General features: G+C 42.4%; 1 protein-coding gene across 1 annotated transcript in view; it reads right to left on the bottom strand.

The window, feature by feature from the left end:
• Positions 1–22,399, bottom strand: part of PCSK6 (proprotein convertase subtilisin/kexin type 6) — a 164,670-nt gene that overhangs the window by 7,577 nt on the left and 134,694 nt on the right. The window contains exons 14-20 of the mRNA XM_038747349.1: positions 19,767–19,946; positions 19,574–19,612; positions 15,320–15,422; positions 13,399–13,595; positions 10,977–11,064; positions 7,639–7,742; positions 1,637–1,766 (exon numbers count right to left, since the gene is read on the bottom strand). Of these exons, the coding sequence (XP_038603277.1) occupies positions 1,637–1,766; positions 7,639–7,742; positions 10,977–11,064; positions 13,399–13,595; positions 15,320–15,422; positions 19,574–19,612; positions 19,767–19,946 (841 nt within the window). The remainder of the gene's footprint in view (positions 1–1,636; positions 1,767–7,638; positions 7,743–10,976; positions 11,065–13,398; positions 13,596–15,319; positions 15,423–19,573; positions 19,613–19,766; positions 19,947–22,399) is intronic.

The following is a 22,399-nucleotide window of genomic DNA, read 5'->3' as shown; positions in this document are numbered from 1 at the left end:
GTTCTGTTCACAGTAAGCGCTCAATAAATATGATTGATTGATTGACTGTGTTAATCAGGTAGCCTCTGGAGAATCTAGCAAGGCAGATTATGAATTAATAAACTGAAGTCTGGCTAAGGAGCTCCTAACTCTTAAAATGCCCTCGTTGGGATCTTTAAGTGGGATGTGCTATTCAATTTTAATTAAGCCTGCCTAGGCAGTCCCTGCCCTCCCTTCATTGGTAGCAGTATGGTGTTTCCATCAACTCTGGACCGTAGCACTGAGTTGGGCCTCTTAATAGTTACGGTACTTGATAAGCACTTGCTATGTGCCAAGCACTGTTCTAAGCACTAAGGCAGATACAAGGCAATCAGGTTGGACCCAGTCCCTGTCCCATCTGGGGCTCACACTCTTAATCCCCATTTTACAGAAGAGGTAATTGAGGACCACAGAAGTTAGGTGACTTGTCCAAGGTCACACAACAGACATGTGTGACCTTAGTACAGTGTTGAATACAGAGCTTAGTACAGGGCTCGGCACCCAGTAAGTGCTCAATAAATATGACTGACTGAATTAATTAATGAGGCAGAGCAGGACTAGACCCCAGATCCTTCTCACTCCCAGGCCCATGCTCTATCCACTAAGCCTCACTGCTTCTCTTAGACAGAAGAGTGTCAAGAATTAATCACCATTCATTCACTCATTCAATCATATTTATTGAGCACTTACTGTGTGCAGCACTGTACTAGGCACTTTGGAAAGCACATTACAATAATAAACTCTAACATTCCCTGCCCATAATGAGTTTACAGTCTAGGGCAGGGAGACAGATATCAATACAAAGAAATAAAATTACTGATATGTACATAAGTGCTGTGGGGCTGAGAGGGGGGAAAAGAAAAGGGAGCAAGTCAGGGTGATGCAGAAGCAAGTGGGAGATGAGGAAAACTGGAACTTAGTCTGGGAAGGCCTCTTGGAGGACATGTGTCTTCAATAATCTGGCATTCCAGGCCAGAAGCAGGAAAGCGGCGAGAAAGGTGAGAAGAAGTGAAAAAGTTAGCACTAGAGGAGTGAAGTATGCAGTCTGGGTTGTAGAAGGAGAGAAGCAAAGCGAGGTAGGAGGGGGCAAGGTGATGGAGTGCTTTAAAGCCAATGGTGAGGAGTTTTTGTTTGATAAGGAGGTGGATGGGCAACCACTGAAGTTTTTTGGTGGGGGGTGTGTGACATGTCCTGAATGTTTTTGTAGAAAAATGATCCAGGCAGCAATGCGAAGTATGGACTGGACTGGGAGAAGAGATAGGAGGGTGAGAGGTCATCAAGGAGGGTGATGCAGTAATCCAGGCAGGATAGGATGAGTGATTATATTAATGTGGTAGCAGTTTTGTCTCATAGCCCTGGTGCACTCATCCAAATTGTGAAATCTGCCACATTGCAGAGAGGGTGTTTCATTTATAAATAATAATTTTCTCTGGTATTAGTAGTACAAATACCCTCATAGGCATAAACTTTACTAACATGCAAATGGATACATTCTGAGTGTGTGCACGCACGCACACACACACACAAAAAACGCCAGTGTCTTGATTGCTACACTGTAAACTGCAGTCCTAGTTTATCTCATAATTTCAAAGAAAAATTGTTTGAAAGGATAATGTACCTTCTGCACACTTTATGAGGTAAACCTGGCATCTCCTCAGGGTAAAATCCCTCACTGCAGGCAGGGACACATTTCCAGTCATGGAAGTGGAAATTTTTGGCACAATGGATACATTCTTCTCTGCTTGGCCCTAGGGAGTACAGGAAAAGAAACACATTTCACAGACCACTACAACAATTGCTGTGTTGTGGTACTGCTACCGCATTAAAAATGAGGCAAAGTTACAGAGGTTTACAAAGCAACGCAGCCTAACTTTCAAAAGCAGGAATAGTAAGCTAGACAGATAATGGTATCCACGAGCCCCTCTTCTCAAGCCCAGTTAAGAGTCAAATTCACTCATTCATTCAATCAACCATATTTACTGAGCGCTTACTGTGTGCAGAGCACTGTACTAAGCGCTTGGGAAGTACAAGTCGGCAACATATAGAGACGATCCCTACCCAAAAACAGGCTCACAGTCTAGAAGGGGGAGACAAACAACAAAACAAAACAAGTAGACAAATAGACAAGTAGATGAGCGCTAACTGTGTGCAGAGCACTGTACTCCGCGCTTGGGAAGTACAAGTCGGCAACATATAGAGACGATCCCTACTCAACAACGGGCTCACAGTCTAGAAATGGTCCATGAGCCTAACGGATGTACTGCATTTCCTTCTAAGGACATGATGATGTAGCTCAACATACCTTTGTGTGGTCCTCCATTTCTCACCCAAAGACAGAATTCTCTAACAAATTATCCCGATAATCTAGGTCTCAAAAACATTCTTTAGCCTTAATTATTTGGAAATAGGCTAAATCGATACTTTCATCTGAGATATCCTGTTATCTATCTAAAGCGAATGTATTTTGGGGATCTAAATCATCCTGAAAGCTCAACAAATATAAACCTAAATACATTTTCTGTACATGCTTAGGTCCTGTTATAAGTATCTTGGGCAGAGGTGGAGAGAAAAAGCTATGGATGTGAACATTACCAGCCATATGGTCTGGATTTCCTCTCAGTAAACAAGGATTTTAATTAGTGGAATGAAATTACCAGAGGAGAAAGTAGTAAAAAGGCTCAAGGGAGTGAGCTGGGCAGAAGATAAAAGGATATAGTCAGCAGCAAAACTCACAGTGGATCAGATTGTTGGTCTGTACATGGTCTGTAAGTAGATAAGATAATATTCTGATCTTCTGGAAGAGACCAACAGTGGAAGTTTCAAGAAATGGAGGTAGATTTCACCGATCTTAGAGCTTATACCTTACACCTTTCCTGGTAAGGAAATCTGGCGCCATGTCAAAGGAGGGAGGCACATGAACGTGTGTACCAATTTTGTTTTATTGTACTCTCCCAAGCCCTTAGTACAAGTGCTCTGCTCCTGGTAAGCACTCAATAAATACCACTGATAAGATTGTTGATGAGCGGCTAATTTGGGTTTGTTCTAAGGAGAATTCTAGTGGTTTTCCTTCTTGTTTGATTGCCAAATGTGCCACCAGTATGTCCCAGGGATAATCCAGCTCCAGGTCCAGGATAAGCTTTGAAATGGAATAAAGCCATACCTCTCCCACTCGACCCTCACTGCCTTCTAGTTTATCATCAATTCCCACGGGGTCACGCCATATTCTTTTGAATTTGGCATTTTTGGAAATGCTCAGATTTCTTTCCTTTAACGTTTGTACCTTCTATTATATGAATCCAAAAATCTAATGATAATATAGCCTCTAGACAATAACTCATGCTTAACAGCTTGAATCTCATTATTATACATGGAATATTTCCTAGGGCAAAAAGTCCAAGCTACTCATTGATCTCCAGGGAAAGAGTGAACCGAACATGACTTGTGGTCTTTTAAGCATATTCAACCCTTTTTCATCCTTGTTCTGGTCAACCCAAAGAGGATTCAGATGAATGCAATTCCTAACCATTTTACATGCCTCTCTTTTCCACACACTCCCTTGTTCACATACATAGTCCACCAACTGTTTCATTACAGAGGTGTTTGGAAATAATGCATTGTAATCTGTTCTGCTGTCCCACCTTCACTCTCTTTGCCCTGTATGGTCATGTGAGCAGAACTCTGGCCAGAAGCTCAGAAATTTTATTTCTAATCCTTGCTCTTCTGCTGGACACACTGGCCAGTCTGCCTAGTACAAGCAGATTTCTTTGGATACATGGTTCTCGGGGGTGGAAGGAAATCTATTTTTTTGGCCTGAATATGCATGGGGCAAAGCTAGTCTTTTTTTAAAAATGGCATTTATTAAGCGCTTACTGTGTGCAAAGCACTGTTCTAAGCACTGGGGAGGTTAGAAGGTGATCAGGTTGTCCCATGGGGGGCTCTTAGTCTTAATCCCCATTTTACAGATGAGGGAGCTGAGGCATAGAGAATTGAAGTGACTTGCCCAAATTCACACAGCTGACAATTGGCGGAGCCAGGATTTGAATCCATGACCTCTGATTCCAAAGCCCGGGCTCTTTCCACTGAACCACGCTGCTTCTTTACTCTAGTCTTCAGTGTAAACACTATTGTTTGTCAGGTGGCATTGGGCAGACTGGAGTTAATTGAGTCATGAACCTCTTGTCTCATCCCAAAGTCCACTCTAGGAACTATGGTGACAGGAGAATGACTTGATAGGGACAGACTCAGATTTGGACACTCCCTTAGCTCTCCAGCCCACCTGAGTCATTCTCCCAACTATCAATCATTCAAGATAATTTACTAAGTGCCTACTGTGTGCAGAGATCTGAACTAAGCCCTTGGGAGATTATAATAGAATTAGTAGACATGGTTCCTGCCCTCAAATACCTTACAGTCTAGCATTCCAAGTGCACTTATTAAGAACTTACTGTGTGTAGTCAATCAGTCAATGGTATTTACTGAGTGCTTACTATGTGCAGAGTACTGTACTAAGCACTTGGGAGAGTACAACAGAATTAGCAGACACATTCTCTGCCCATAAGGAACACGCTTGGGAGAACCCAAGTGTTGGTAGACATTCCCTGCCCACGAGAAGCTTACAGTCTAGAGGGGAGACAGGCATTAATATAAATGAATAAATTATGGCCAACTATTAATCCATCAGTTGTACTTATTGAATGCTTATTGTGTGCTGATAAAAATGCTTTGGGGCTGAGGGTGGAATGAATATCAAGTGCTCAATGGGTACAGATGCAAGTGAACAGGGGATTCAGAAGGGAAAGGGAATTGGGCAAAAGAGGGAAGGCCTCTTGGAGGAGATGTGACCTTAATAATATTTTGAAGGTAGGGAGAGTGGTAGTCTGGCATTTATGAAGGGGGAGTTTCAGGCTAGAGGGAAGATGAGGGAAAGGAGTTGGTGGCGAGATAAACGTCCAGTGAGCAAGTTGGCGCTAGAAGAGTGAAGTGTGGGGCCTAACCTGTAGTAGGAAATCAGCGTGGTAAGGTGGGAGGGTGTGAGTTAATTGAGTGCTTTAAAGCCGATGGTAAGGAGTTTCTGTTTGATGTGAAGGTGGATGGGTAACCAGTGGAGGTTCTTGAGGAGTGGAGGGCCATAGACTAAACTTTGTTTAGAAAAAATGATCTGGGCATTACTAAGATAATTTAAGGTAATTTACAGATAAAAGGAAGAAGGAATAAGAATATGTACATGAATTACTGCTTAAGTACTAGGGCATAAAACCTACATACCATTGATTGAGGATGTTGTGGGTACATAGTAGCACCTAAGTGCTGAAGTGGCAGTTAGGGGGAATATACACTGGGAAGAGTAAAATTAATCAGAGATGTCCTCCTGCAGGAGAGGTGATTTCAGAAAGTCTTTGAAGATGAGGAGAGCTGTGGTTTTTTGGATTTGAAAGGGGAGGAAGTTCCATGTGGGAAGGGGGTCAGCAGTGCAAGAATTGAGGACAAACAGATTAGGCTGAGATGAACAAGGAGATTGAGCTAGGGCACAGTAGGAGAAGGGAATGGATAAACAGGAGGGAGAAAGCTGACAGAATCTGAAGGCCAATGTTCATTCAAGGAGTACACTGTCCTCGTATTACACAGGCAAAATGAATGCCATTAATTGATTTTTGTATACATCAGGGAGGATGCCTTGACTGTGAGGATTGTGAGACACTGAAATGGAGATCAGCAAGCACATTTCCAGATGATTGGAATAAAGAAAACACCTATTTGCTATGCCTATTGGATTTTGGGTTTTTCTCAGAAATTGCAGGCCCGTTTTGCTTATTATCAACATCTTTCACACGGATTAAGGTGCCACTTAAGTTAACCTGGGCATCTTGTCGTAGGGGACGGCTCTAGGAGGAAAAAGGGCTCATTTAGGAATCAGGAGCATTTCATATTTGCAAAGGTCTTAGTGTCCAAGGACGATTAATTGAACTGTTAAAAGAAGGAGAACTGTAGGGGAAAGAGCACAGGCTAGATTTCAGCCCTGGATAACTTCGCTAGCCAGATGCCTCAGATTCTCCTAAAAAATGAGCAATGCTTACTCCATAAAGCAGTGTGATCTAACTGAAGACCAGGGGCTGGTAGTCGGGAGATCTTGGTTATAGTTTCAGCTTTGCCACTGACCTGCTTTGTATCTTTGGGCAAATCACTTAACTTCTCTATATCTCAGTTTCGTCACCTGTAAATGTGGGAAAATGCTGCTCTTCCCATCTCTACCCTAACAATACAAGGACTGTCTGATCTGAGAAGCAGATCAGAGAAGTAGCTTGGCTCAGTGGAAAGAGCCCGGGCTTGGGAGTCAGAGGTCATGGGTTCTAATCCCACTCCGCCACTTGTCAGCTGTGTGACTTTGGGCAAGTCACTTAACTTCTCTGTGCCTCAGTGACCTCATCTGTAAAATGGGGATGAAGACTGTGAGCCCCCTGTGGAACAACAACTGTGAAAGATTGGTTGAGGTTAACACTGAGGCAGGGAGGATGGTGGTGCTGTCTACAGTGATAGGAAAGTCAAGGGGGAGAACAGGTTTGGATGAGAAGATAAGGAGTTCTGTTTGGATATTTCAAGTTTGAGGTATAGTCAGGACTTCCAAAGAGAGATGTTCTGAAGGCAGGAGGAAATGTGAGACTGCAAAGAACGAGAGAGATCAGGGCTGGAGATGTAGATTTGAGAATCATCTTTGAAGCTATGGGAGTGAATGAATTCTCCAAGGGAGTTAGTGTAGATGGAGAACAGAAGGGGATCCAAAACTGTGCCACTCTGCACACTAACTATATTCTTACAACTACTGTAGGAATGCTGGTACTAGATTTTCATGGTCATTTATAGATACAGAGGCTTCACGTTTCTGGGGTGACCCACTAGAGGGTTGCTCCTTGTTGAATTGTGTTGGTCAACATTTCATTCACGTTCCTTTTCTAAGGCAGCATTAGTCATTCAACTACCCTCCAGATGCCCAGTGATATCTGTCCAAATTTTTAACCACAGCAACCTAATAAGGTTGCTAGAAAATATGAAACTACTACACACACATATTCTCTCTCTATTAAAATATTATATAATATATATACAATATACATATTGTATATTAAAATATTCTTCACAGAACTCAGAGATAAATTTTCATATTCAAGGGAGTGGCAGAATCCTAATTGACTCTCAAAAATACCTTCAAAAATGAAGGTCACTGGAAAAGGAAAATGAAGTTTAGGTTTTTAAAAAGGTAATATTAAATATCATAAACCCAATTTTTTAAGGTCTTGGAATATTTAAAGCAAGCAATTTTTTATCCAGACCATTTTTCTCTTGGTTCCAGTCAGCACAAGGAGGACCAGCAGGCATTGAACAATCAGCATTCACTGCTCAGACTACAAGAATTATTGGTTTGGTTTTTAACGCTCTGAAAACCACACTTGTTAGTGCAAAGTGTCCCTTTGTGTTTTTTTAAAATGCAATAAATGCTCAAGTCTGTAAAGAGCAATAGTTTTTTAGGTTTCAGAAAAGTTGGCCTGTTTATCTGCCAGTAATTCAGCTTAACGATTGTTTGGACTAATGAAAATGAAAGACTTTTTCAGCTGATAATTACCTTACCTACACAGGTATGGCATGTTGAATGGCACTTCCCACATTCGATCAAAGCAGAGTTGAAGTATGTCCCCGGTTCACAGTCTGGGATACATCGAACTCCTGCCAGGCTGGAAAAGGGAGAAAAAGCAGCACTCAAATTTGTACCTACAGTCTAATGCTCTTGTGCTTTGTATTTAAAACTCCTTACAGAGGCATAAAAGTGCTAACAAATAGCTGTCTGTTTTGTAACATTCTGGGATACAGCACGGAGGGGTTTACTGAGCTCTTTGTATTAAGCACTTGGGAGAGTATAGCACAACAAAATAGAAGACAGATTCCCCGCCCACAGCAAATTTACTGTCTTGAGGAGCTCATGAAGAGGCAGAGATAGTTCCCTAGGATCCAGAACTTCAAAAGGACTTTTAAAACCCTGTTTAAACACAGAATTGCCAGAGGGACTGATCCCTGTGGCCTGAAAATGACCCAGATGGGTTTGGGTTGGACTCACTCCCTCATCCCTGAAAGTGCCCCAGCCATCTCTCTACTGGGAATTTAGGGTCATTTTGGGGTGAGGCATATTATCAACTATTCTGGGTCTGACCGAAGCCATTCTAACAATTGACCTGTTCTCTTCTAGATCTGGCTTCATCTACGTATCTTCCGATCTGAACCCCCACCCAGAAGCAATGCCACCACAGAGAAGTGTCACAAGAAGTGACTTTTCCCAACACATGGAGGATTGGGTTTGCAGGTTGAATAATCCATTTATGCAGGCCCCATCCTTCCAACTTCAACTATGACCCAAAAGAAGAAGAGCATTACATATCAAACAAGCGAATTGAATCACCTTTGGTTCTCAGCCACTCAAAGAAGTTTTTATCATTTGGGGGAGAGAGGGATGACAAAAATAAAGAGATAGAATCAGACCAGCGGTTTATAGACATCAAGAATAACCTAAGAAGATCCTGGCTTTTCCACTTGTCTGCTGTGGGGCCTTGGCCAAGTCACTTCACTTCTCTGTGCCTCAGTTACCTCATCTGTAAAATGGGGACTAAGACTGTGAGCCCTATGTGGAACAGGGACTGTGTCCAACCTGAATGCTTATATCCATCCCAGCACTTAATACAGTGCCTGACACTTAGTAATCACTTAAATACCATTATTATTATCGTTATTATTATTAATTATTATTCCCTCGGTCTCCATTGAACCTAGTTATTCTTAGCCAGTGGAATGGAGGACAATGTCACAGGTCTCGGTTGGAATGGCCTAGAAAGCCAGCAGAGTCCTGGAATTAACTAGGGTCCAGGAGCTATACAGATGGAGGATAACGGATAGAGAAGTAAGGCGTAACTTCCAAACCAAACTACCCCTTGAGATTAAAGAGGGAGAGGGAGATGTGGTCTAAATCTAGAGGAACCTCTAGACTGTTAGCTCATTATGGGCAGGAAATGTGTCTGTTTATTGTTGTATTGCCCTCTCCCAAGTGCACTGATGTAAGTGCTTAATAAATACGACTGAGTGAATGAATGAACCATGGGACTTTGGCTCAGTCTGGAGTTGGTCTGAAATCTGAGTCTAAGCTTGAACTCCAGGACTGCTCTAAAACTGTCTGTGACTCTAACGTCATCCATGCAGGAGAATCCCAAACCACGACTCAAAAGGAATTAAAGGCCCTGTGGGGACTATAAAGGGGGAAAATTAGATGCCACGGCTTTCTGAAAATTATAGGCTCAAGACTTCAGGGTAAACAGATGGCTAATTTTCAAAGGTGGCATGTCAAAGTAGGGAGCAGAATTTCCTTTTAAATATTTGACCCAGATTCTTTTTTTGGCAACGGGTGACACCACTTGCTGTGTAATTCCATTACTAAGATATAAGACTGAGCTTTGCTGACTTCATTAGAAAAGTACATCAAAGAAACCAAAATCTTGTGCAACATTGCGCTGCCTTCTACACCGAGGTTGTGCAAAATTGATCATTTTGATATTTTTCTCACTGCTTCAAAGCATGAGATTTAAGTGCACTAAATAAATATATGATGCAATCTAAATGCTGCTAATACAGGACGATATCCAGCTGCTTGCCCAGAATATGTCAAATCTAAACTCCTGCATTTAACATCAAATAATTTCGGTGAATTCCGTAGCATGGAAAGCTATTAAGACAACATATCTGGAGGCAACTCTAGCAAGCACCCTAAGTAACAACAAACGGATCTTTACCTTGCCCATTGAGAATGACAGTTAAATCATGCCTTTAATAACTAACATTCCCACATGTAACATTTCTTACAAATTTACACTTCTAAAGAGCTAGATGGTCTGAGGAAAGTAGCTTCTGGCGGGTCTCCGGATGCTTTAACATGACAAGGATGATTTGAAGACACAGCTTAAAAGGATATTGTACAATAAAAGAAAGCTTTCTGAGGATTAGAGCTGACAGTGTTTTCCATTTTTATTTATCTGAGTAGATGTTATTTCCTGGCTTCACCATTTCTACTTTTCAGAAAGTGGCAATTATTACAGAGCTTGCTAGAGTCCCTCCAGAAAGAAGTCATTCATCTAACTTTACCTTTTTTCAGATCTACCTTTCCTGCCAAAGACACTTTTTCCGGCAGGTAAATCCAACACGGTGAAGGTACCCAGGCATACTGAGAATCCTATCTATCAGGACCAAGTGATGTGCTGTGCTGTGTCGGATGGGAAACGCTGTCCTAGAGAGTAATTCTCAAGGACGTTCTGGCTGGTGGCTGAATCTGACTGGCAATTCTATCAATCACACTGTGTTCAACCTCTCACAGTGAAGGAAGCGACATTGTTGGCGGCCTCAGAAGGTACAGGTTTCTAGATGGTAATGTTCTGGTCCAGGTCAAGAATGGGCTCTTAGAGGAGTGAGTGCAAAGAGGCTTTTCTTTCTTCTGCACCTGGCTGAATTTGTGGTTAATGCCCTCCAAGGTACAAAAGGGAATTGAAGATACACTTAGAAACATTAATTGAATGAACAAATACTTAGGAAAAGGTTTTTTCAACTACGAAGTCCGAACTAGTGGAGCGGTTCAGAAGTTTCTATGAAATCAATGCTTCATTATGAGCTAGTTTTACTGATCCAATGAAAAATTTCAGATCACAAAATTCACAGCCATAATTCATCTCATGGTACTCTGTCACCTCAAGGAAATATACAGAGAAAATTATTTAAAATTGTTGCCCTGTCATGCCAAATTTTGAGGGAAATGAAAAATTTTAGGAGCAGAAGACAGAAAAATCATAATCTTCAGCTCTGCTACTTTTTTAATTTAGAAAAGCCAAGAACTAGTGGCAACACATGTAAAGATAAACTGCATAACACGGATATCTTACCTGAAACCCTCTTTGCAGACAGTACATTTCTCAGGCTCACCAACACATTTTTTACAACTTGGATGACATCTTAGGCAATATTTCTGACCTGAAAACAAGCAAACAAATGGAGGGAGTTCGGTGGGGGAAAGAGTCAGAATGCATAAAATCTGCTCTAACAAGCTCAGGAAGTGGAAGGCATGAACGTTTCAAAGACTGTGAAAGAATAGCTCCTCAGAAAGTAGCATTTTCCAAGAACCAATTATGCGTGTATTGGCGGCCAGTGATAGCTTGAGTCTGACTTAAAGAGCACTTAACCAGGTGTTACATGAGGGAGTCATTGATCTTTCCATAACTCATCATACAGAATTAAGACACTTGAAAGGCAAAACTTTACATTTTCCCATTTTAAAAGGAAAAATGCCCTGGTACTACTCAATTCTAACAGGAATAGACCCATCTTCTAGTCCGGTGGAGTGAGTTTACTGAATTGAAATTCTTTTATGAGTCACACATAGATCAGTGAGTGCTGCCGACTTCCATCCTGAATGGATTACAAGCTCCGGGGAACATTTTTACAAAGGATTCTTTACTGAAGAATTTGCCCCAAAATTCTGCTACAGCGGGATCACACTTGCTGGGCAACAACCTAGAGCTAGTAGGGACCCCTGCCAATTAACTCTGCTAGGAAGGAAAAGACAAACAAAAATGTACACAGATATTTCCAATTCTTCGCAAACCAGACTTTCTTTCAGGGAAGACGTCATCAGGGAAGAAAGAATTTGAAAAGCATGAGACACGACACTTAGGTATATTGCTTTAAACTCTATTTTACTATCTGCCTCCCCCAGTTAGATGTTAAGCTCCTTGAAGACAGAGATTATGTCTACTTTACTGCACTCTTTCAAGTACTTAGTACAGTGTCACCGATGGATTGATTGATTGAGGCCAGCTGGGGTTTAAAGACTGAGACACACAACTCTGAAGGTGGGCTCCGGCACAGGCTGGAGACCATAGCTCCATCTTACCTTGGCTTGCCAGCTCCTAGAGGCCCAACACGGTGAGGAATCAACCAGCCTGGGTATTATTCTATACTATTATAATAATTGTGGTATTTGTTAAGCGCTTTCTATGTGCCAAGCACTGTATTAAGCACTGGGGTGGATACAATAATAATGGCATTTGTTAAGTGCTTATTATGTGCAAAGCACTGTTCTAAGCACTGGAAAGCAAATCGGGTTGGACACAGTCCCTGTCCCACGTGGGGCTCACAGTCTCACCCCCAAATTTTAGATGAGGGAACTGAGATACAGAGAAGTGAACTGACTTGCCCAATGTCACATAGCAGACAAGTGGCAGAGCTGGGATTAGAACCCATGACCTTCTAACTCCCAGGCCTGGGCTCTAGCCACTATGTCAAGCTGCTTGGGCTCAGGGAGGACTCTACTTCCTCCCCCTGCCTCTGCACAGTGAAAGGATCGGAAGACAGAACACTAGATTGTAATACATTAGAATGTAAAATCCTTGTGGGCCCCACTTCTGTTGTGCTTTCTTAAATCAATCACTGCTATTTACTAGGTGCTTACTGTGTGCAGAACACTAAAATAGTAACAACTGTGGTATATGGAAGAGAAGCAGTGTGGCTCAGTGGAAACAGCGCGGGCTTTGGAGTCAGAGGGCATGGGTTCGAATACCGGCTCTGCCACTTATCAACAGTGTGACTTGGGGCAAGTCACTTAACTTCTCTGTGCCTCAGTTCCCTCATCTGTACAATGGGGATTAAGACTGGGAACCCCCTGTGGGACAACCTGATCATCTTGTAACCTCCCCAGTGCTTAGAACAGTGCTTCGCACATAGTAAGCACTTAATAAATGCCATTATTATTATTATTATTAGGTGGTAAGCACTTACTATGTGTAAAGCACCATACTAAACGCTGGTTTAGATACAAGATCATCAAATCTCATACGGGGCTTACTGTCTAAATAAGAGGGAGAATGGGTACTGAATCTCCATTTTGCAGATAAGGGAACCTCAGAGACACAGAGAATTTAGGTGACTTGCCCCAGCAGGAATGTGGCAGAGTCCAGACAGAAACCCAGGTCCTCTGGCACCCAGGTCTGTGCTCTTTTCACTAGCCATGCTGTTTCAACAAAAAAATGCAACGAGGCCCAATGCTTGGGAGAGTACAATACACCGAGTCAGCAGACACATTCCCTTTACATAAGTCAAGAGGGACTTAGAGTCCTAAGGGCTTATTAAAGTGAATCTCCCTCAGGAGAGGCTCAAAAAATACCAATGACTGATACAGGAGGAAGAGAAAGGAGAAGCAAAGCGGCAGGCTCAAACTGGAGAATCACCTCCTGAATAACAGAGAGCTGACTGTACTTTTCTAGTGCCTAAATCCAGGGGCCGTGCGCCACAGACATTGACAGTCCTTACTTTCGTTGGAGTAAAATCCAGCGGGACACATGTTCACACAGGAGTGTGTGTCTTGGTGGTGGTAAAAACCTCGGCGACAAGACAAGCACTGGTTCTGACTCCTGCCCGTGCAGGTCTCGCATCCTCTATGACACCTTCGACACCTTCTTGAAGTAGCATCGCCAAAGTACCCTGGAGGGCAAACATTCACACACTTCCTGTAGAAAAGGAGTAATCAGACAACCACAACGATAGCTTTATTCACAGCAACCCAAGTGCCACGCCTCTCATTTCCACATACTGACACATTAAAATGGAAGTTCCATATGAAAACCGAGCAGCTCATTTGGGAAAAATCCTGGTTTATTAAACCAGGGATCCATCATAACCTTTAAGGGATGAGAAGAGTGATCAGGGGTTTCAAAATGATTTGCACCGGGTAGTTGCTTCAGGAAGCCTATAAAAAAAGGAATGAAGGTTCCTGGTGCCTTAAACAGCTGGCAGGCTTAAAAAATTTTTTTTTTTTTAAATAGGGGCCAGAGCAGGAGAATCAACCCTGGATCTTACATCCCATGCCATTACAAAATAGAAACAAAATTTGGGAATGTTTTTTTCTGATTTCTAGTAGAGAAGGGTCCATGCCCTGAAGTATTCCATAGGTGACTTCCTACCAGACTTCAGGCTCACAAGAACTCTTAGCAAAAATTCTGCTATTTTAAGAGTAAATTGAACATGTGAAAGCTCCTTGTGGGCAGGGAATGAGTCTCCCGACTTTGTTGCATTGCCCTCTCCGAAGCATGCAGTACAGTGCTCTGCACACAGTAAGCACTTAATAAAAACTAATTGATTGATAGGTACCATTTATGCCTCACTAGAGTTTTAGTCCCAATTCCAAAATCCCAAAATGTGCGATTCATCCCCAGCTATTATTTCAGGGTTATGTTTACTTCTGATATTTCTTTAAATAAATTAATGGTATTTATTGATTGCTTGCTGTGTAATGTACTATGCACTTAGGAGAGTAAAATACAAGTTGGAAGGCATTTTCTCTGTCCACAGTGACCTTACAGTCTAGAGGATATAACTTGTCTGCTCATATCATCATCATCAATCGTATTTATTGAGCGCTTACTATGTGCAGAGCACTGTACTAAGCGCTTGGGAAGTACAAATTGGCAACATATAGAGACAGTCCCTACCCAACAGTGGGCTCACAGTCTAAAAGAGCAGTTAACTCGAGAATTTTTTTGGTCCAAGGCAGTAGTGTAATTTACCAGAAGGATGGTACACTTCACTCTCACACCACGTCACCTGCCACATATTAGTTTTTAAATGTCATTAAATGGAGGCAACGCGGACTAGTGGAAAGAGCTCAGGACCCAGTTAGGAGACTAGTCCTGGCTCTCTCGCCTACTTGCTGTGTGGCTCAGGCAAATCAGTTGACTTTTCTGTGCCTCAGTTTACTCATTTGTAAAATGTGGATAAAATAATGTTCTCCCTCCCTCTTGGGCTCTGTGCCCTGTGTGGGACAGGGACTCTTTCTGATCTGATTTTACCGGATCTATGTCAGTGCTTAGCATGGAGTAAGTACTTAATGCAAAAACTATTCTTCTTCTTATTATTATTAATAAAAAATGTTTATTAAGAATCATTTGCTAGGGAAATAGATTTTTCTGCAAATGATAACAAACTGGACTGTCTAAAAACTCCCAGCTCTTTGGCCCTTATACACACACACACACACACACAAATATGATTGTTTCACTGACGAAGAGGCCTCACAGTCTGGTGGAGAGATCAATGCACTGAGACCGAGAACCATTTAGTAATATTCCCAGGCTATTGATTTGCTGTTATTCTAAAACAAAATTTGAAAACTATGCTTCATTCTTTGGCACTCCAGCTGAGAAATAATACAATTAAAGGATTTCTCACCCATTACCTGACAGTTTTGACACCACCAAGACTGAAATGGATGCAGTTTAAGCACTGGTTGGCATTGGGTCCATCACATCCTTTGTCGCCACACTCCGGATGACATGGACCTTTAAGACAGAAGTATTTTCTTTCATCCATAGAGATGCTTTTAGGTTAAACAAAAGCTACACATAAGGGTTTCCCAGACCCTACATCACAGCTACTAAAGAGTCTTGGGACGCCTTAGAACTCACTGGCTCCTTGAAATGTACACACAGGTACAAAGTATTATCGTTGTTTTTAAAACTGTCTTCACACATTCCTGATGCAACCTCTTTCTGCTCTTACTATGATTTGATTGCTTACCATTTCCCTCCAACATGACCTTCCTCTCCCTAAAAACAAATTTCCATTCTGGACATTTGATTTCTATAAAATCCAAATACCTGAAGCACCCTGTGTGCTTACAATGTCTTAGGATTTTCACTCTGCTGAGCTAGTTTTGTTTTCGTTTCCAGTCCAGGAAGGTAGTTGGGGTCAAAACTAGCTTAGTTTTGTATCACAACTTCAAAAGCTGAATTCTTTCCAATGTTACGCTACTTTTGAGAGGCTTTCGATTTCACACACCCCAAAAGATTTTCATTCTTTGCTTGGTTGATATCATCAATGGTTATTTGCAGCATAATTCAAAGAATCGCTTAATTTGAATCATTACGCAGTTTTGTGTAATGACCATGGGGATTGGTGCAAACACTTGCATAGATTATCCACTCACTCTCTTACTCCCTAGTCATTTAATCTAAATTTTTCATCCTAGTAGATACTGTCATTGCAGTAGCAGCCCTGAGAAATGAGAGCAGTTAACATGATTCCCTTTCAGCCTTTCCCTGCAGATGCTGTTCTTCAAAACATGCATTGATAGTACCCAGAGAAGAACCCCAGTTAGTCTTTCCTTCATCGAAACGATCTTTCTCAACAATTTTAGACTTTTTTGTGGGCGGGGGGCATGGAGAGGGGCAAGGGAGAAAATAATGTCTAAAAATCTTTCAATATCTGCAAAGAAACATACTGAACCATGAAGCGATGACTTCACAGGGAATATGATGTTCATTTTTCAGTGAGAAAGGAGGGACAGCGGGACCACGAAGTCACCTGGATATTTCTCCAGACCAATTAGGTTGGAAGAGAAATTGAGAGTTCTAATAGTTTTTCGACAAGACTATAGGGAGTTTACAGTGGGTTGGGTTATTACATTGAAAGGCTGATGTCACAGTGAACTACAAGTTTATGCCTTTCATTCTCCACGCATAAAAATATCTTGTACTTTTTATGAAAAACACACAAACAATGCTAAGTTTTGAAGAAACTATTCAGGCCCTCATTAATAATTACTGGGTCTTACTAGAGTTTATAAACTAAAGGGAAAAACCACAGTAGATTAGTGTGTGCACAATTTAATACTCATTTTAGTGGGAGGTTTGGTGAAATTTCTAAATTGAATCCACACTAATTTACGCTGGATGGATACTAGCTGAATACAGAATACATTAAATGAATCGTTCACCAAGGTATGAATTCTCCATTTTGTTAATTTTCAGACAGACATTGCATAACTTCAACATCTGTACGCTTAAATGTCTTCCAGGATTTATCTAACACCCATAATATTTATCTAAAAAACTGTGTTAAACTAAAGCTGCCCTGTTACTTTCTAATGGCTTTCATGAAGTCTCAAAGCTCAGGGAACAGATTACCGTTTAGTAAAACTATTGGAACTTTTGTTCTATTTTGAGAGTCAATGCCTCTTATCTGTTATACATCTACCATCATTAGACCACAGATTGTGGCTAAATGGATATATTTAAAACATCTATATCAGACTGTGAAAGGCTTTTTCTACAGGACTGTTATTTATCCCTGACCTCAGAAACACCTAGTGAAAGTCAGGGCTTCCATCAAAATTGAAACTGTACTGAAAATATTTTGACCCTGTCACACAAAAAATAATTCTCAGAAGACTTTCTCTGTTACTCTTGTAAAATGTGTATAAGTCTCTCCTTGTTTAGCATCAGTATCTGTGGGCTTAAAATTTCCAGAGCTGTTAACAGACAATTACTTCTTTTGTAAGGACCCCATTTAAGTTTATTTAAGAAGGTCACTCCTTTAACTACTACCTTCCTCTAACCGGAACTTCCTTTAGAAAGAGGTTTTAAAGAAAAACCCATACAATTCACCGTGGCTCAGGGTTGATTTCAGTTTGAAAAGCAGCCTGGCCTAAGTGGAAAGAATATGGGACTAGGAGTCAGAAAATCTGGGTTCTAATTCTGACTTTGCCACTGGCCTCCTGTGTGACCTTGGGTAAGTCACTCTGTGTTCCAAGTTTCCTCATCTGTAAAATGGGGATGTTTCCCGCTCTCCACATCTCTTAATCAATCAACCAATGGTATTTACTAAGTGCTTACTGTGTACACAGCATTTTACTAAGTGGCTGGGGAAGTACAATACGGTTTTCACTGTTGTTACTGTTGTACAACAGAACTGGAAAAAAAGCATAGCCTAGTGGAAAAAGTACAGATGGATGGAGTCGGGAGATCTGTAGTCTAATCCCAGTTCTGCCACTTGCCCACTGGGCAAGTCAGTTAACTTTTCTGTAAAATGGGGATTCAAAACCTGTTCTCCCTCCTATTTAGAATGTAAGTCCCTTGTAGGACAGAACTGTGGCTGTCCTGATTATCTTGTATCTATCCCACTGCTTAGTACAAGCAAGGCACACAGTAAGTGCTTAATAAATACCTCTATCGTCATCATTACTATTTCAAGATCCCTACTCTAAAGGAGCTTACAATCTAGTGGGAGAGAGATATTAAAATAAATTACAGATGGGGAAATAGAATATTAGGATAGGTACATGAGTGTTGGGGGCTTTGGGGCGGGGTGAGTATTAAAGTGCCTGGGGGGCACAGACCAAAGTGGATAGGTGACACAAAAGGAAAAGAGAATAAGGTGGGGAGATGGGAAGTTAGTCAAGGAAGGCTTCCAGGAGGAGATATGACTTTAGTAGTGGTTTAAAGATGGGAGGAGTGGTGGTCTGTCAGATACAAAGTGGGAGAGAGTTCCAGGCAGGAGGAAAGACGTGAACAAGGGGCTGACAGCAAGAGAGACAAGAATCAAGTACGGTAGGTAGGCCTGTGTTGGAAGAGCTAAGTGCTCAGGCTGGGTTGCAGTGGGAGAGGAGCAAGTTAAGTAGCAGTGGGAGAACCGACTGAGTGGCTTTTAGATTGTGAGCCCCATGTATGATTATCTTGATTCTACTCCCGTACTTAGCAGAATGCCTGGCACACTGAAGGCACTTGATAAATACCACAACTAAGTTCCGGCTCTTCCACTTGTCTGCTGCGTGATCTTGGGCAAGTCACTTAACTTCTGAAGCAGTGTGGCCCAGTGGAAAGAGCCCGGGCCTGGGAGTTCTAATCCCAGCTCCGCCACATGTCTGCTGTGTGACCTTGGGCAAACCACTTTACTTCTCTGTGCCTCAGTTACCTCATCTGTAAAGTGGGGATTAAGATTGTGAGCCCCAGGTGGGACAGGGAGTGGAAAGAGCAAGGGCTTGGGAGTCAGAGGTCGTTGGTTCTAACCCCGGCTCTGCCACCGATCAGCTGTGTGACTTTGGACAAGTCACTTGACTTCTCTGTGCCTCAGTTACCTCATCTGTAAAATGGGGATTAAGACTGTTAGCCCCACGTGGGATAACCTGATTACCTTGCATGTCTTCCAGTGCTTAGAACAGTGCTTGGCACATAGTAAGCACTTAACAAATGCCATCATTATTACTATTATTACTTCACATCTACCCCTGTGCTCAGAACAGTGCTTGGCACATAGTAAGCACAATTATTATTATTATTAAAATATGTGTGCCAGCTTCGTCATCTGACAAGTGGGGATAAAATCCCTGTTGTCTCTCCCTCTTAGAGCTACAAGCTCCATGTGGGACAGGGACTTATTTACCTTGTATCTACTCCGGTGTTTAGCACAGTATCTGGCCCATAACAAATACTTGATAGATACCATTGTTATTAGATAACTAACAATTAGTTAACTAACTAAAGGAAGTGGCGACTAGGGAGTTGAGTTGGGGCAGAAGCTATTAATGAGAAGAAAAATATTGTCCTTCAGTCTGGTCTTGCTTCTACTTGCGCTATATTTTTAAACTACATTTGGCCTCAGCTTCTTAGCCTGGGAAAAGGAGAAAATACTTACTTGTCCGTAGAATACTTACTTGTCTGTAAAATATTAGAAGAGCCTTGGATGGAAGGAGCTGTGTAAGTGCAAATTACTCTCATTATTACTACTTCCAAGCAAAATAAGCCATAAAATTTCATCACCCACCATTTGCCTGGTACAGGCCCCACAGCTTAAGCGACCCAGTGAAAAGCGAGACACTTTAGCACTCTTTTTCTGGGTGCCTTTACCTGTGTAATCATCCTCATCGTCCGGGACCTCCATCTGACTATGGAACAAAGCGATTTTGGATGGTTCCAGTTCAGACGTTGAAATCTCCAGCATTCTTGACCGCGACTGATGGGAACTGAACGTGTTGTAAGGGTGCTCAGCCGTGCCGTATAAAATGAGACTCCACTCTTTCAATTTCCCTGTGAAACAGCAAATTGTCACTGTTTAAGCAGGAAACTTCTTCCTTCAGTCCCACACACTGCACAACCAGGTACGAACACTCCTTATAAAAGATACTGAGTTAATGGGGTCTGGCTAAGTCATTCATTCGGTCAATCATGTTTATTGAGCGCTTACTGTGTGCAGAGCACTGGACTAAGCACTTGGGAGAGTGTAATATAACAGAGTTGATAAGCACATTCCCTGCCCACAGCTAACTTACAGTCTTGACTGTTTATTAGTTGTTCCTTCTGTACATAGTCTGCACTAGACGCTTGAAATTGGAAGCAGCATGGCATAGTGGACAGATCATGGGCCTGAGAGACAGAAGATCATGGGTTCTAATCCTGGCTCCTCTACTTGTCTGCTTTGTGACCTTGGGCAAGTCACTACACTTCTTTGGGCCTCAGTTACCTCATCTGTAGAATGAGGATTGAGAGTGAGTACCACGTAGGACAGGGACTGTGTCCAACCTGATGTGCTTGTACCCACCCCAGCGCTTAGTGTGGCTACAAAGAGGTCAGGACCCAGCTAGTGAGCCAAGTATTAAGGCTTTCTTAGGGAAGCCTTCACAGTCCTGGCTCCAGAGGCAGGAGTTAAGGCACCAAGCCTCGACAAACAACTTCTGGGCTGAGAAAAGCCTCAGGTTGGGGCCAGAAAGATGGTGGAGCCACAAGTTGCTCAAGCAGCTCCTTTTCCTCCAGACTGGTTCGGTTTCTCCATGGGCAGCTGAGGCATGTGAAGTCTACAGTTTAACAAACAAGACACTCACCCGAATGCCTGACGGTCACCTCCTCGTTTAACTGCTGAGATCAGCTTCCACGGCCTCCCAAACTGCCCCTTGCTGATGAACCCTCTACTGAGCTCGTGGTGTGTCATTCGCCATAGTAGATAAGTTGGCCCACTGCCACTGCTATATACTCGCTATATTAAATCTCAGCTGCTTACACTTTGACAGATTGAGATTGAGATTGTGATTGAGAGCAGCAGGACGACTGCCTCGGGAGGTGTGACTACATCAGGGCCGGGGATAATGGAGGTAAGTTGCAAGACTTTAGGGGCTCTTCTGTGCTTTTGGGCCTTGAGGCTGCGCATCAGGCAGAAACTCCTCACCCTCGGCTTCAAGGCTCTCCATCACCTCGCCCCCTACTACCTCACCTCCCTTCTCTCCTTCTACAGCCCACCCCGCACCCTCCGTTCCTCTGCCGCTAATCTCCTCACCGTGCCTCGTTCTCACCTGTCCCACCATCGACCCCCGGCCCATGTCATCCCCCGGGCCTGGAATGCCCTCCCTCTGCCCATCTGCCAAGCTAGCTCTCTTCCTCCCTTCAAGGCACTACTGAGAGCTCACCTCCTCCAGGAGGCCTTCCCAGACTGAGCCCCTTCCTTCCTCTCCCCCTCCTTCCCCTCTCCATCCCCCCATCTTACCTCCTTCCCTTCCCCACAGCACCTGTATATATGTATATATGTCTGTACATATTTATTACTCTATTTATTTTACTTGTACATATCTATTCTATTTATTTTATTTTGTTAATATGTTTGGTTTTGTTCTCTGTCTCCCCCTTTTAGACTGTGAGCCCACTGTTGGGTAGGGACTTTCTCTATATGTTGCCAACTTGTACTTCCCAAGCGCTTAGTACAGTGCTCTGCACACAGTAAGCACTCAATAAATACGATTGATTGATTGATTGTGGAGGAGCAAATAAGTGTCCTAATCTTACCTACCCTTGGTTAATCGGGTAGAAGCGGCGAGTCATAGTGGATAGAGCTTGGGCCAGGGTTTCAGAAGGTCATGGGTTATAATCCCGGCTCTGCCACTTACCTGCTGTGTGACTTGCCCAAGGTCAAGTCACTTCACTTTTTTGAGCCTTAGTTATTGTGTCTGTAAAATGGGGATGGAGAATGCGAGCCCCAGATTGGGCAGGGACTGTGTCCAACCCGGTTTGCCTGTATCCACACCAGCACTTGGTACAGTGTCTGGGATATATTCATTCATTCATTCAATCATATTTATTGAGCACTTACTGTATGCAGAGGACTATTATTATTATTATTCTTATTATGTGTTGGAATTTAGTTTCCTAGGTTGGGCTTCTGGGTTGCCCAGGTGGTACCCAGGTCCAAAATAGTGCCATCCCCACCACCTCAGTAGCAGAATCAAGGATTATATCTGCCATGTGAAGAGTGGTTCAAAAACAGGTATTTCCAGGGCAAGACTATAAAAAAACTGGCCTTTGTTTTTAACTAAGGTTAGGCCTTTGCTTTTTTGTGAATTTTCTGTGAATTTTAAGGTTAGTCAGAATTGTGGGGAGGTACGGTTAAAATAACGCTAATTCCTTTCAGCAAAAAAAATGCATTATTTTTCAAGATAAGACAAGTTTGTTCAAGTACATAATAAAAAATAGACCAATACTCCTAATCCCTTAATTTC

Source organism: Tachyglossus aculeatus, chromosome 5, assembly GCF_015852505.1.
Source record: "Tachyglossus aculeatus isolate mTacAcu1 chromosome 5, mTacAcu1.pri, whole genome shotgun sequence".
NCBI classification, from domain to species: Eukaryota; Metazoa; Chordata; class Mammalia; order Monotremata; family Tachyglossidae; genus Tachyglossus; species Tachyglossus aculeatus.
The sequence above is the reverse complement of the archived record's forward strand: the minus strand, read 5'-3'. Positions and strand labels throughout refer to the sequence as shown.